The sequence below is a fragment of the Urocampus carinirostris genome, chromosome 18 (genome assembly GCF_059441175.1).
Source record: "Urocampus carinirostris isolate Australia breed hairy pipefish chromosome 18, RoL_Ucar_1.0, whole genome shotgun sequence".
Classification (NCBI taxonomy): Eukaryota; Metazoa; Chordata; class Actinopteri; order Syngnathiformes; family Syngnathidae; genus Urocampus; species Urocampus carinirostris.
Window position 1 is genome coordinate 11,938,743 of NC_142366.1, and position 16,889 is coordinate 11,955,631.

Here is a 16,889-nt window from a genome sequence, read left to right on the forward strand (position 1 = left end):
CTTAAACTCAGCAGTGCTAGTCAAATGATACGTGATTCGGAGGAAATTGTAAAAATAAATATATATGACACAATACACTTAAAAAGTGGTTTTGATAAATTCAGGGGCGTTTTATTTTAATTTAAAATGCGGTGATAAGAACTATCCATCCATCCATCCATTGTCTTCCGCTTATCCGAGGTCGGGTCGCGGGGGCAGCAGCGTTAAAAGGGAAGCCCAGACGTCCCTATCCCCAGCCACTTCCTCCAGCTCATCCGACGGGACCCCGAGGCGTTCCCAAGCCAGCCGAGAGACATAGCCTCTCCAACGTGTCCTGGGCCGCCCCCGGGGCCTCCTGCCGGTGGGACATGCCCGGAACACCTCCCGAGGGAGGCGTCCAGGAGGCATCCTTATTAGATGCCCGAGCCACCTCAACTGGCTCCTCTCAACGCGGAGGAGCAGTGGCTCTACTCCGAGTCCCTCCCGGATGACTGAGCTTCTCACCCTATCTCTAAGGGAGAACCCAGCCACCCTGCGGAGGAAACTCATTTCGGCCGCTTGTATCCGGGATCGAGTTCTTTCGGTCATGACCCAAAGTTCATGACCATAGGTGAGGGTGGGAACGTAGATCGACTGGTAGATCGAGAGCTTTGCCTTTCGGCTCAGCTCCCTCTTCACCACGACAGACCGGTACAGGGTCCGAATGACGGTAGACGCTGCACCGACCCGTCTGTCGATCTCCCGTTCCATCCTACCCTCACTCGTGAACAAGACCCAAAGATACTTGAACTCCTCCACTTGGGGCAAGACCTCCTCCCCGACACGTAGGGAGCATACCACCCTTTTCCGACTGAGAACCATGGCCTCGGACTTGGAGGTGCTGATCCCCATCCCGGCCGCTTCACACTCGGTTGCGAATCGCTCCAGCGAGAGCTGAAGATCACGGGCTGAGGAAGCCAACAGCACCACGTCATCTGCAAAAAGCAGTGACGCAATGCTGAGGCCCCCAAACCGGACTCCATCCCCGCCAAGGCTGCGCCTAGAAATTCTGTCCATAAGTGTTATGAACAGAATTGGTGACAAAGGGCAGCCCTGGCGGAGCCCAACCCTCACCGGGAACGAATCCGACTTATTGCCGGCAATGCGGACCAGACTCTGGCACCGGGCATACAGGGACCGCACAGCCCGGATAAGACTGTGCGGTACCCCATACTCCCGAAGCACCCCCCACAGGGCCTCCCGAGGAACACGGTCGAATGCCTTCTCCAAGTCCACAAAACACATGTAGACCGGACAGGCAAACTCCCATGCACCCTCAAAGACCCTGAAGAGTGTATAGAGCTGGTCCAGTGTTCCACGGCCTTGACGAAAACCACACTGTTCCTCCTGAATCCGAGATTCGACTTCCTGGCGGACCCTCCTCTCCAGTACCCCTGAATAGACCTTACCAGGGAGGCTGAGAAGTGTGATTCCCCTGTAGTTGGAACACACTCTCCGGTCCCCCTTCTTAAAGACGGGAACCACCACCCCAGTCTGCCAGTCCAGAGGCACTGTACCCGATGTCCACGCGATGTTGCAGAGGCGCGTCAACCATGACACGCCCACAACATCCAGAGCCTTAATGAAGTCTGGGCGGATCTCATCGACCCCCGGGGCCCTGCCACCGAGGAGTTTTTTGACAACCTCGGTGACTTCAACCCCAGTGATACGAGAGCCCAACCCAGAGTCCTCAGGCTCTGCTTCCCCAGAGGAAGACGTGCCGGTGGAATTGAGGAGGTCTTCGAAGTACTCCGCCCACCGATTCACAACGTCCCGGGTCGAGGTCAGCAGCGCCCCATCGGCACTATACACAGTGTCGATGGCACACCGCTTCCTCCCCCTAAGACGTCGGATGGTGGACCAGAATTTCCTCGAAGCCGTTCGGAAGTCGGCTTCCATGGCCTCGCCAAACTCCTCCCATGCCCGAGTTTTTGCCTCGGCAACCGCCAAAGCCGCATTCCGCTTGGCCAGCCGATACCTGCCAGCTGCTTCCAGAGTCCCACAGGCCAGGAAGGCCCGATAAGACTCCTTCTTCAGCTTGACGGCATCCCTCACCGCCGGTGACCACCAACGGGTCTGAGGGTTGCCACCGCGGCAGGCACCGACTACCTTGCGGCCACAGCTCCGATCAGCCGCCTCGACAATGGAGGCGCGGAACATGGTCCACTCGGACTCAATGTCCCCCGCCTCCCTCGGGACATGGGCGAAGTTCTGCCGGAGGTGTGAATTGAAACTTCTTCTGACAGGAGATTCTGCCAGCCGTTCCCAACAGACCCTCACAACACGCTTGGGTCTGCCGGGTCGGGCCGGCATCTTCCCCCACCATCGAAGCCAACTCACCACCAGGTGGTGATCAGTTGACAGCTCTGCCCCTCTCTTCACCCGAGTGTCCAGAACATGCGGCCGCAGGTCCGACGAAACGATGACAAAGTCGATCATCGAACTACGGCCTAGGGTGTCCTGGTGCCAAGTGCACATATGGACACCCTTATGTCTGAAAATGGTGTTCATTATGGACAGACCATGACGAGCACAGAAGTCCAATAACGAAACACCACTCGGGTTCAGGTCAGGGGGGCCGTTCTTCCCAATCACGCCCTTCCAGGTCTCACTGTCATTGCCCACGTGAGCGTTGAAGTCTCCCAGCAGTACGAGGGAGTCCCCAGGGGGCGCGCTCTCAAGCACACCCTCTAAGGACCCCAAGAAGGGTGGGTACTCCGAACTGCTATTTGGTGCATAAGCACAAACAACAGTCAGGACCCGTCCCCCCACCCGAAGGCGGAGGGAGGCTACCCTCTCGTCTACCGGGGTGAACCCCAACGTACAGGCGCCGAGCCGTGGAGCAATTAATATGCCCACACCGGCTCTGCGCCTCTCACCACGGGCAACTCCAGAGTGGAAGAGAGTCCAACCCCTCTCGAGAGGACTGGTACCAGAGCCCAAGCCGTGCGTAGAGGTGAGTCCGACTATATCTAGTCGGAATTTCTCAACCTCACGCACCAACTCGGGCTCCTTCCCTGCCAGAGAGGTAACGTTCCATGTCCCAAAAGCCAGTTTCTGTAGCCGGGGATCGTCGCGCCAAGGACCCCTCCCTTGGCTGCTACCCAGCTCTCTGCGCACCCGACCCCTTTGGCCCCTCCTACAGGTGGTGAGCCCATGGGAAGAGGGTCCCACGTCGTCCCTTCGGGCTGTGCCCGGCCGGCCCCCGTGGGTAAGGGTCCGGCCACCAGGCGCTCGCCAGCGGACCCCACCTCCAGTGATAAGAACTAATTTAAAGCAAATATGTATGAATGAATGAATGAATGAAAACTTTTATTTCGAACATAAAAATAAAAACAGGACAAAAACAATGAGTCAAGAACAAAATAATGTCACATAACATGTTCGAAAAGGGGTAGTCAGAAGCAGATGCTTATTTTTCCTACCCCTTTATCTTCCCTATTAAATACATTTTATAGATAGCTCCTCTTGTGTCCAATACAACAAAATCTCATGGATATACTTATTAAATAGGTCAGATATCAATAATTATAAAAGTTACAATAATCACATATTTTATACACTAATCTTTGCAATACCCATCCCTCAACGTCATAATGCGCATAATGTCACTGCGGCACCAGTGATAATAACAATAAAAATAAACACAATACTTATAACAGTTCTGATGTAATAATAGCAACAATAACAACAAGTTAACCATAGTTTGAAACAGTATTTCCAATCTCCCTCATATCCCATTTTCTTCATCCCTGTATTTCGCCAGTAATGCTTTTTTGTATTTAAATTTGAACACATGGATAGTTGGACATTGTTTGATCTCATTTTGCAAATTATTCCAAAGTCTGACTCCACGCACAGACACGCACATACTTTTCCTGGTGGTTCTCACCTTTGGGATTTTGAATTCACCACAGCCCCTCAAGTTATAATTTCCCTCTTTCCGAGTGAATAATTTTTGTATGTCTGGCACTATGTTTTTGTTGACCTTAAATAACAGTTGTGAAGTGAAAAATTTTATTAAATCATCCAATTTCAATAATTTGGACTGCATGAATAAAATATTGGTATGATCCCGATATCCTACCCTGTGTATGGTTCTTATTGCACGTTTTTGAAGGATAAAAAGGGGCTGTAGTGAACTTTTGTAATTATTGCCCCAGACTTCTGCACAATGTGCTAAATATGGCAGAACGAGAGAACAATATAATAAATACAATGCATTATAATTTAAAAGAAATTTGATTTTATTAATTATTGAAAAGCTTTTAGATACCTTAGTTTGTATGTGTCTGATGTGTGTTTTCCAACTTAATTTATTGTCTATTATGACCCCTAAAAACTTAATTTCTGATATAATGTCTATTGCGACACCATCCATTTTTACTTCTAAATCTTGATTTGCCTTACAATTACCAAAGAATATTACTTTGGTTTTATTTAAATGTAAGGATAATTTATTTATATCCATCCATACTTTTAGGTTAATTAGTTCACGATTAATACAGGTTACCAAATCAATATAGTTATCATTTGAATAGAAAATGTTAGTGTCGTCTGCAAATATTACTATTTTCAATAGTTTTGAAACATTAAAAATATCGTTAATATATAAATTAAATAGCTTTGGTCCCAGAATAGAACCCTGTGGTACTCCACAACAGATGTCCAAATATTCAGATGAAAACTCTCCCATTTTTACATATTGCTTCCTCCCCGTCAAATAACTTTGAATCCATTGCAAAGCCACTCCCCTGATGCCATATCTTTCCAGTTTTTTTAATAGTATATTATGATTAATGGTATCAAATGCTTTTTTAAAGTCAATAAATACCCCGACTGCGTATCTCTTCTTTTCTATACTATGGGTGATTTCTTCTACTGCATCAATAATTGCCATTGTTGCTGATCTGTTTGCTCTAAAACCATATTGACTTTCATTAATCAATTTATGTTTATCTACAAATTGTTCTAGTCTATTATTGTAAAGTCTCTAATATTTTAGAGAACCGAGGAAGCAGAGATACCGGTCTATAGTTTGTAAAAATGTGCTTGTTCCCATTTTTGTATATTGGTATAACGTTTGCTATTTTCATTTGATTTGGAAATTTGCCTGTTAGAAATGATAGATTACAGATGTAGGTCAATGGTTTCACAATGCTATTTATAATTTGCTTAATTAGTACCATATCGATGTCAAAACAATCCATAGACGTTTTGTTTTTACAGTTGTTAACCACGTCTAAGATTTCTGATTCCGTAACCCCAGATAAAAACATGGTCTTGGAGTTCATTTTTATCAGTGACTCAAATTGTTTACCACTGCACTCTGGGATATTTGCAGCGAGCTCTGGTCCAACATTTACAAAATAACTATTGAAATTCTCCACAACTTGATTTAAATTATAATTTTCACTGTTCTTATCAATAAAATAGTTTGGATATGCATTGCTTACATTCTTTCCTTTTATTATACTATTTAATATATCCCAAATGCCTTTGATATTACTTTTGTTATGATGTAATAAATTGGTATAGTATAATTTCTTGCTTGCTCTTAATATTCCTGTCAATTTGTTTTTATACGTTTTATATCAGGATTCGGCTTCCTTAGTTCTTAGTTTAATACATTTTCTATATAAGTTGTTTTTTTTTTCTTACAAGCATTATGTAAACCCTTAGTTATCCATGGATGGTTTACAGATTTATTCTTAATATTAGTATGTATTTTTGTTAAAGATGATCAAGTGATTGTAAAAAAACAAAAAACAAAAAAAAACGGATGCATCTCTTGCTATTTTTGAAAATATTCTTAAATTTGTATTCTTTCAAAATACCAAACAAGTTTAAATATGAAAAACTGTGCATGTGGATGCAATTATGCTGTAAAACATATAATTCATACTGCATCGCACCTTTCATGTGAAAAACAACTAGAATAAATAAAAAAATCCTATCCATGCATTTTTACATTTTTAAAATCATGCATCACATTTTTTTTTGCATATTCTAGATTGAAAACATTGCATAAATCCCAATTTCAAATAATGAAAAATAAAATAGCATATGTGTTTTTTACATGACAGCAACGCTATTATGATTAGCTGTATGTATAAACTGTGCTTTTCCATTTAGTATATTTCCCCATATTTCCCTTTTTGGGCAGTTGAGGAATTAAGCATTCTAGCTTTATTTCCATTGATAATTTTGTTGTTTGAAATAATACTATGCATGTATATGTCTAGATTCATAAATACTTCCTCGAACATTGGAAAGAATGCTCGTACTTTTTATTTCTTAATGTATATCAGACAGAAAAAAATCTAAATGTACATATGTAGCCTATTCAAAACAATAAAAATTGTAACTCAAAGTGCAGTATAATTAATTAAATGTACAATAACAAAATGAAATATTAAACTGTTTAATCGGATCTTACATCCCTGAATCGTGATTAAATTGTGACCTTCGAAAAGACCCCCAGCCATCCAGCTAAGTCACACTTTTTATATTATTCATTTACATACCTGTCAACCTGTACGTTTTTGCTGTACAAAGTACGTTTATTATGCATTCTAAGACGTGTACGACGTACGAGAAAATCTGTACGGAAAAACGCAAATTTGTCAGTTATGGGTACCATCCGGTATACACCGACTATGACGAAATGGCAAATCAATTGAGTCAAGCAAGTTCGTCGTGGTAGCCTCTATCTCGGTATCGTTTCATTTCTTTGCAAACGAAGCGAGCAGATCGATGCTACTGTGCGCATGCATCTGCCGCCTCGGATTTCTTGAGGTAGTCATGTAGTGGAGGGAAGTCCGTCTCTTTTTAGAGAACTGGCTTTTTCGGCTCAACTCATTAAAGAGAGCCGGCTCTCAAACGGCTCACTTGCTTTGATGCATTATATTATGAATCATTATTGTTGTACAAAGAAGTTAAGAAAAAAAGGAAGAAAAAAAGGAGAAAATAAAAAAATACAGGTTTGAGGTAATCCCTTTAATCAGTATATTACCAACAATAATTTAATGCAGAAAATGAATTCATAATTTGAATAAGTAAATGTACTATTCTACTATTCTATTCTAACAAATGATCTCCTACTGGCAATGGATTCTGGCGCTTCATCACTTTTGCTGCTGCTGGATCTTAGTGCTGCTTTTGACACAGTGCACCACAATTTCCTACTAGAACGGTTGGAAAAATTAATTGGTCTCTCAGGAAACGTCCTCTCGTGGTTCAGATCCTACCTCTCAGATAGGACGCACTGTGTTAAATATGGTGAAATGACATCTGAGCCCTTTAATGTTACCTGCGGTGTTCCACAGGGTTCAGTGCTTGGCCCCCTTCTTTTCAGCATTTACATGCTTCCATTAGGTGATATTATTCGCAAGTAGAATATCAGCTTCCACTGCTACGCAGACGACTCTCAACTATATCTTCCGTTGGAGGAATCTCCCACACTAAACTGTGGAAATTTGGAGGCCTGCCTCATTGAGATAAAGGAGTGGATGTCACTCAATTTCTTGCGTCTTAACTCTGAAAAGACCGAAATGTTAGTCATTGGTCCATCTAAATGCCGTGACTTATTCTCAAAAACTGCTGTGAACATTGACAAATGTCAAATCACACAGAGTGACTCAGTTAAAAATTTAGGTGTCATATTTGACCCTGATCTATCCTTTGAAATAAATGCATGTAAAGAAAATTACTAGAACCGCTTTCAACCATCTTCGTAACATTGCTAAAATCCGTTCAATACTGTCTCAGTCGGATGCGGAAACTATAATTCATGCATTTGTTACTTCACGTCTCGATTACTGTAATGCACTACTCTCTGGTTTTCCGAAGTCTAGAATCAAGTCTCTTCAGCTGGTACAACATGCCGCAGCGAGGCTTTTAACTAGGACAAAAAAGTACGATCACATAACACCGATTTTGGCTAACCTGCATTGGCTCCCAGTTAGCCTTAGTTGTGATATCAAGGTTCTCTTAGTATTATACAAAATCATACATGGACTTGCTCCCTCTTATCTTTCAGATCTGATTTGCCCCTATGTCCCGGTCCGAAGCCTACGATCTGAGAGTGCGGGTCTTCTGGTGATCCCAAGAGCAAAGAAGTGTTCTGCTGGTTCGAGAGCGTTCTCCATCCGTGCTGTGGAATGCTCTTCCCCCTGAGATCCGATCTGCAACCTCAGTGGAAATGTTTAAATCTAAACTTAAAACTCACTTCTACTCCATAGCATATGAATAACCTACGCTTCTCGTCGGCTGAAAAATAGTCTGTGTAATATAGTGTAATAATCTGTGAAGCCCTTTGAGACTCTTCGTGATTTAGGGCTATACAAATAAAAATGACTTGACTTGACTTGACTACTTAATTATATTTGCATGTATTTTTTCCTTTTACAGTGAACGTCCAAGCTACTTAATTTTTGAACTTTTTTTTAATAATAAACCTCATTCATGTCGAGCAACTCAGTATCTCACTACAAAATGTTAATTAACAATATATATGATATAACGAGGCAGCACGGCGGCGCAGTGGTTAGCGCATGTGAGGCACAGTTCATGTCTTGGGAACCTCCTGCGTGGGTTCAAATCCAGCTCCAGACTTCCTGTGCGGAGTTTGTATGTTCTCCCCGTGCTTGCGTGGGTTTCCTCCGGGCACTCCGGTTTCCTCCCACATTCCAAAAACATGCATTTCAGGTGAATTGGCCGGTCCAAATTGTCCCTAGGTGTGAATGAGCGAGTGAGTTGTCTGTCCCTGTGTGCCCTGCGATTGGCTGGCAACCAGTTCAGGGTGTCCCTTGCCCACTGCCCGATGATTGCTGGGATGGGCTCCAGCACCCCCACGACCCTACTGAGGATAAGCGGTGTAGCTGATGAGATGAGATGATATAACGAAACACATTTACAATATAACATGTTAAACGATATAAATAAACACGTTTGAAAAAAAATACGGTTGTTAGATTATTTTGTATTTTGTAAGGGAAAATACAACATTTTGTAATGGCATGAAGCCGTGGAGGTTGACATGTATGCATTTACTAATCTGGACACGGTGAGAATGGTGGTTCTACCCATAATGTGGCCACCGAGTGTGACTTCCTTGTTATGTGCGTTTTCTTTTGGAGACCGCTAGATGGCGTTGTAGAAAAGTTTTCGTGGAAAAAGATGGGACGAGCAGACACGTTCACGCAGTTGATCCTCACGTCGCTTTTGGGAATGTTCATTCCCACCCCTGGGTTAAGCGCTGGAGCCGCGGGGGCTCTGTAGCCTAACCGCCGCCACCAGAGGAATGGTTTCCAAGAGCTTCCCGTGAGGGGGCTCATCTCTTTCCCTTCCCTTTTCGGGCACCTGCAACATGTCCAGAGACAGCATGACTGCTGTGCGAGGAGCACACGGCGCGGCGACCGCGACGACAGCGACGGCTTCGCCCAAAGAGAACGGTGGCGGAGCCCGGTTCCGCCGCCCCTCCGCGCCCGGCGACTGCAGCAGCCCGGCACCTTCGGCCACCGGCGAGTTGACGCAGACGTGGGTGCAGTTCGCCAAAACCTTCGTGCTCATTTTCCCCGTTTACGCTCTGGGCTACTTCGAGTGGAGCTTCAGCTGGATGCTCATCGGGCTACTGGTTTATTTCTGGTGGAGGAAAAACGCCATAGGGAAGCAGAGTCGCTTGAGCCGGGCTTTGGATTTTTTGGAACGGGAAGAGAGGAGCATGGCACCGGGCTTGAGTGCCTCGGACTTGCCGCCGTGGGTAAGGCGCCGCCGCTCGCTTTTTGTTTTCCACCTGCACTTCCATAACTTTGTCCGTCAGCTGACTGGAGGTGTAAAGCTGTGACTTGGGACCAGCTGTCCCCCCTCCCAAAGTAAAGTACGACCTGTAGCCCCCCTCCAGCCTGAGCTAAATACAGCAGGGTACAATGGTTAAACAGACACCTTGTTATTTTGAGAGCTAGCCCGCTCACACTTTCTGTTAGAGCCACTTTTTATCAATGTTTAAGAATCGGTATCAACTCGAAACCAAAAACAGGGTTTGTTCTGGTGCTTGAAATCCTTGAAAATTCTTGACTTTCAATGTTGTGTTTTCAAGGATTGAAACATGCTTGGAATTTGGGTGAAGTACTTGTAAATGCTTGAAATTGTTGCCATGTTTCTCAACAAGTCGGCTTGAAAACGATGTCGACATTGCTGTCGCGTTTCCACTGCATTTGTTCTTATCCCGTGATTAACGGCATATGACATTAGTTGGTATGTCATTGTCTTACGAAGCGACATCTCTCCCTATGGGTTACGCAAATGTCACAAGCCAGAAACGGAGACAGGACCCAGTAGCCTTAATTTACTCAGTTTTATTGATAAAGAGAGAGAGCAGTGCTTGCTTCCACGATCCGATGATCGACGGACACGGGTAGCAGGTGGCTGGAACGCGGAAGTGGCACTTCCGTGTCGAACGAGGATAATCGTAGGCAGCAGGGATACTGGTCACTAGCCGGGACGGGAGAGAAAGGGCAGTATCAAGTCCAGAAAAGAGGTTGGCAACAGGTATCAGGCAGGAAACAGTGCAAAACAGGTCGGTGGTCGGGATGGAAGAGCATGGCAGAAACGGGTCCAGAAACAGGTCGTCAACAGGTATCAGGCAGGAGAAAACAGGGCAGGAAAATGTCGGAAGGTATGAGCTTGCCTAGGTGGGAGCATAGGTTCGCAAACGGTCTGACGGCTCCCCCTTGGAAGCCGGGGGTTTAAAAAGAGTCCCTGAATTAATCAGCGCTCAGGGCTGTTGGCGCCAATTGGGCAGTCACAGGTACCCTGAATCAGCAATCATGACAGCAAAAGAGGACAGGTCCATGCTACACCTAAACAGGGCATTATTAAATGTGTATTAGTGCAAGGAAAAAATAAAGATAGCTTTTCCCAGTGGTAAATTATGATGGAATAACTTCCTGCACCTGAAAATGTAAGCGGCACATTACTGTACTTTTTAGCCAACACTTATATAGGGAGAGATCTGTCTTCAAATTATTCACACACGTGTTGTTCACATCCCAAAATGTATTTATGATTCACTCAAAATCTAAAAATCATGTATTAATAAAATACAAATCGCATATGTAAATCGCAGATATGTGCACTCACCGGACACTTTATTAGGTACACCCTGCTAGTAAAGGGTTGTACCCCCTTTTGCCTACAGACCTGCCTCAATTCTTTGTGGAATATATTGAACAAGGTGCTCGGAGGCATTCCTCAGAGAGTTTGGTCTATATTGACATGATGGCATCGAACAGTTGGCGCAGATTTTTTGGCTGCACATCCATGATTCAAATCTCCCGTTCCATCGCATCCCATGGATGTTCTATTTGATTGAGATCTGGTGACTGGAGTACAGTGAACTCATTGTCATGTTTAGAAACCAGTCTGAGATAATTCCAGCTTTGTGTCATGGTGCATTATCCTGCTGAAAGTAGCCATCAGAAATTGGGTACATTGTGGTGATAAAGGGATGGACATGATCAGCAACAATACTGTGGTAGGCTGTGGTACCAAGGGGCCCAAAGAGTGCCAAGAAAATATTCCTCACACCATTACACCACCAACTCTCGCCCTGAACCGTTGATACAAGGCAGGATGGATCCATGCGTTCATGTTGTTGCACCAAGTTCTGAACCTATCATCCGAATGTCGCGGCAGAAATCGACTCATCAGACCAGGCAACGTTTTCTTCCAATCTTCTTTTGTCTGTTTTCGATGAGCTTGTGTAAATTGCAGCCCCCCTTTCTGTTCTTAGCTGAAAGGAGTGGCACCCTGCTTGAACGTCTGCCGCTGTAGTCCATAGTTTGTGTACTCTGTGTTCAGAGATGCTCTTCTGCCTACCATGGTTGTAACAGGTGGATTTTTTGAGTCACTGTTGCCTTTATATTAGCTCGAACCAGTCTGGCTATTGTCCTCTGACTTCTAGCATCAAGAAAGCATTGCCGCCCACAAAACTGCCGCTCACTGGATATTTTTTCTTTTTCAGACCATTCTCTGTAAACTCTAGAGATGGTTGTGTGTAAAAAGCCCAGTAGTTTAGAAGTACTCAGACCAGCCCTTCTGGCACCACCAACCATTCCACGTTCAAAGTCACTCAGATCACCTTTCTTCACTATACAAAGGTTCGGTTTGAACTGCAGGAGATTGTCTTGACCATGTCTACATGGCGAAATGCACTAAGTTGCAGCCATGTGATTGGCTGTTTAGAAATTAAGTGTTAACATGTAGTTGAACAAGCGTGCCTAATAAAGTGGCCGATGAGTGTATGTGGATCTGCAAAATACATGATTCACATTTATTCTTTTAAGAGTGCTTGAGAAATTGGATAACTCTCTTCAAAAGTCCTAGAAAGTGCTTTTATTTGGCCATGAAAACGGTGTTAGAATCCTAAAAAGAATCGTCATCGACTCAATACCGAAAGACCAGTATAGGTTAAACCGAGAGTCTGGAACGTATGACTCGCAAGCCAGATATGATGAGTACATCTGGCTCGGAAATAAAATAAGGGAAAAGGTAATCTTCTCTGTGACCTAACTATTTTAGTGTTTGTGAAGCCAAAGTTACGCGGACGGTAATTGGTTCAGTCCAAAATATATGTGCAAAGTTTCAACTGCAGGTTTCACTTACTGCTTTATACCGACAGACCGCGTTTTGGCTTTACGTCTCTAAGGAATCCTTTATTTGGAAGCTCATTAAACAATTTATGTTCACTGTTGAGACATTTTATGATGACAACCCACAAACCGGAGAAACTGTAAACACTTGAAAACCCTAGCCAAGCACCCAGAGCAATTTGATTAGGTGGGCGGATCCCTACATACAGAGCCCGTAAATACATCCTTATTTGCAGTATTTTGTGCCATTTTAAAAAAATGTCTCTGGACCTAGTTTAAAAAAAACTACTTACCACAAAAATTATGTTTAAAATGAGTCTCAATGATCTAACGGCGGGAAAGAAACACATTTCAAGTGTTGTAGTAGTTGATATTGTTACGGTTGCCATGGCGCCCAATTGGCCCCGCCTGTGTGGCGCCAGCTGTAGTTTGTTGACAGATTGTCTCCCTGTCAGTATTTAAACTCTGTCCTCTCAGTTCTCTTTTGTCGGTCCATCTACAAATCTCTGTTTTTACACGGCAAGTCCTTTTTTGCCTGTTTTTTGCTCCTTTTTGTCTCCCGTTACGGTCTGCTCTTCCCTCCCGAATTACGGCCTGTTTTGATCTCAACCACTTCTGTTCTCCCGTCCTGAATAACGATCCGTTTTTGTTCTCGACCTAGTCTACTCTCCTCTCATGGCTTTCGACTTTTTTCCGTTCCCACAGACCTCCCACATCGTGTCTGTAGTAACCTACTCCCCGCGACCAGCGATTTCCGGATCGTGTATGCACGCCTTTCCCTTCTTCCCAATAAAACTGTGAGAAACGTTATGCGAGTGGGTCCTGTCTCCGTTCAGGTCCTGACATATATGGCATTAGGATATCGCATTATTATAATTTCCTAGTTTGAATCAAATTATCAAACATGTACTGAAGAATTAGCTTTTTTGCATCCTCTACGAACATTAACTCTAAGATAACATTGGGCCCGTATTGGTAAAACCACTATCAGTTAATTGGATACAAGAAAGTGGAAGTGACGTGTGATACTGCAATATTTATTGTTGACTGATAAATGTAGCGCGCTAGAATTGGGCAGTTATCTATATATTGATTTATGTAGTTATATACTGGACCCATATACCCTAGTGAGAAATTGATGTAGAGGAGCAGATTCCCAGCCCCCTCGCTCAACCTAACCGATGTGTCGCAACACCTGTCATTGGGAGTTATTGGGTGACCAAACCCCCCAATTCCAAACCCTAATGCCGAGCGCCAAGCCAACAAGTATCGATGTTGTAAGTCTTAGGTATAGCTTGGCCAAGGCTAGACCCAACAACCTCCCAGTCTCGGGGCGACCAAGCTGGGCCACCAAGCTGGTTATCGATGTCACTACAAGACATAATATGAAGTATCAATCCTAGGGACAGCGTCGGATACCAGTATCAAAAACTCACTACTGCTCATTTTACAAACAAACTTTAAGACATTTGAGAAATATTCTATCTGTTTATTTTGTGAAAAAGTTTACCAAACATATGTTAGGATTCTAAGACGATTCCTTGCCAAAGACGAAACCAAACAAACTTAGTATCAGCAAGACCGACCTTGGGATTTTGACCTGACACCAAATTTATCTCACGGTGTATACATTGTTTTCCAGACGATATAAACTATAGGGGGCGGCGCAGTGGTTACCGCGTGTGCGGCATAGTTCTGAGATCATGAGTTTGAACCTCCTGTATGGAGTTTGCATGTTTTCCCCGTGCTTGTGTGGGTTTTATCTGGGCACTCCGGTTTCCTTCCACATTCTAAAACATGCATGTCAGGTTAATTGGACGGTCTAAATTGTGCCTAAGTGTGAATGAGCGAGCGAATTGTCTGTCTCTGTGTGCCCTGCGACTGGCTGGCAACCATTTCAGGGTGTCCCCTGCCCACTGCCAAAGATACTGAGGATAAGCGGTGCAGATAATGGATGGATGGATGGATGGATGGAAAAAATTTTTTAGGGAGATCAAGTATTCTGATACCAAAACAGATATTTGGAGATGCTGCTTACTGTTTGAGGTATATTTTTTCTTTTTTTTTGTAGAATCACAAGAGGGTTTGTGTGTATCCTACGTGATTTAGGATCAAACCTACAACAACTATATACACTTGTCTGCCGATATAACTAATTTGTGATATCATTCATACCAATCTACAATTAGTCAAATTGCCGTTTGCAGGAAATGGGAGCTGTCCGGACGGAGGTTATCCCAACATGACCTCGTCTCACAGACGCCGCTTGTTCATTTCCCCTCGTAAAATAAACATTAAAAAAAGTTTGAGGCTTGCAATCAGACTTTTCTGCTGACTCGGACCTTAGAATGGACGTCGCTTAATGCAAAAAGAGCATCCCACTTAGAACAACATGATGCAAGGGCCCCGTCAGGAGCTTTAATGAGAGAAATCTGAAATCAGTCCTCCCAGTTCTTTAATTACTACTTCCCCACCTCATGCAGTTTCTCTTAGTCTTGTTGTAGAGTAACCAAACAAATAATGTGATTCAAGCAATTACAAATTATCGTGATGGGTGTTTGCATGCCTTCGAAAATTGGCCTTTGGGCTTTCTCTATCTCCTGCTCACCTACCTTACACCCATTTTCCTTGCTGAGGATAAACAACATTAGTGGCCCAGTTCGTCATGTCATAAGTCAAATTAGTGGGATTGCTTTGTGGGTTTTTCGCTGCAGTTTTTTGAATGGATCAGTCAAGTAATCCCAATTATATCTATCTATGAGTATATCCTCTTAAATTTATTGTGATTAGTACTGGGAATCAAAAAACTGTTGGACTGAATTTATACGAAAAAAGTCCCCAAAATTAAAATTGTATTTCTTAAACTTGTTTTTCTAGTTAAAAAAAACAAAAACAAAAAACTATTTACCACAGTTTTCATTTATTTTTCTAGTAAAATGTGAAAAATAATACTTAAAAGGAGAAAAATTGTCTGATATGAAGGATGGCAGATAATATTTCTAATTTGCCACTTTTTGTTTTTCATCTTGGCAAAAAATATGAAAATGAGAGAAAAAACAACATTGATTATTACTGTTTTTGTTGTCTTTTTTTTACCTAACCTCACCTCATTAGCTACACCGCTTATCCTCAGTAGGGTCGCGGGGGTGCTGGAGCCCATCCCAGCAATCATCGGGCAGTGGGTAGGGGACACCCTGAACTGGTTGCCAGCCAATCGCAGGGCACACAGGGACAGACAACTCACTCGCTCATTCACACCTAGGGACAATTTGGACCGGCCAATTCACCTGAAATGCACGTTTTTGGAATGTGGGAGGAAACCGGAGTGCCCGGAGGAAACCCACGCAAGCACGGGTAGAACATACAAACTCCGCACAGGAAGTCTGGAGCTGGATTTGAACCCACGCAGGAGGTTCCCAAGACATGAACTGTGCCGCACATGCGCTAACCACTGCCCTGTTGTTTTTTTACACTTTTTAAAAAATTAAGTATATGACAAAATTTATAATATAGAACATTTCATTCAAATTGTTTTATAGGAACACTGTAATACGATAATAATTTTTTTTTTCTTTCTTTTTTCTTTAGGAATGTTATCAAATAATATTGAGGTATCATAACAATTTTGATCAATAATTTTAGCGTTTTTTTTTTAAATAGTAAAATAAGAAATAATAATACAACATAAATATATATGCTGTAGAATTGTTTTAAAAATAAATAAATGAGAAAAATAAAAAACGTAAAAATAATTATTTATTTTCGAGAGAAATAAGTCAAAAAAGAAAACTAAAACCAAAAATTTAATACTTTTTCTCCCAATAGGGAGAGATTATTTTTAGATTAATTAATTTATCCTTTTGTTTGTTTGTTTGTTTATCTATTCATCAATTTATCAATCGAAGTGTACAATTATCACTCAAATAAATCTAACAATACATTAGTAAAATATTCTCCAATGAAAGAGCTTTTGAACACAACCTCCATAAAGACTCCCTTGCAAAGTCATAGGTGGGTTTCATTGGACAGATACCTTATACATGTTGCACGCAACCCGCTTATTTTTCAAAATATTATTTTTATTAACTAGGGTTCTTAATACCAATCGGACTCTGTGCTGAAAATTATTTATTCTGCATCATTGGTCAACAATGCACTGTTAAATTTGTATGCAACAAGAGAGCTTTTCAAACTCAACCTCAATAATGACCTCCTTGC

The 16,889-nt window shown here is 43.0% G+C and overlaps 1 protein-coding gene across 2 annotated transcripts in view; it reads left to right on the plus strand.

Moving 5' to 3' along the window:
• The first annotated feature begins 9,185 nt into the window (after positions 1–9,185).
• The window catches only part of esyt2b (extended synaptotagmin-like protein 2b), a 58,720-nt gene continuing 51,016 nt past the window's right edge, over positions 9,186–16,889 (plus strand). For both annotated transcript variants that reach the window (XM_088321961.1, XM_088321962.1), the window contains exon 1: positions 9,186–9,781. In XM_088321961.1, coding sequence (XP_088178087.1) covers positions 9,389–9,781 — 393 coding nt within the window. In that variant the 5' untranslated portion in view covers positions 9,186–9,388. The remainder of the gene's footprint in view (positions 9,782–16,889) is intronic.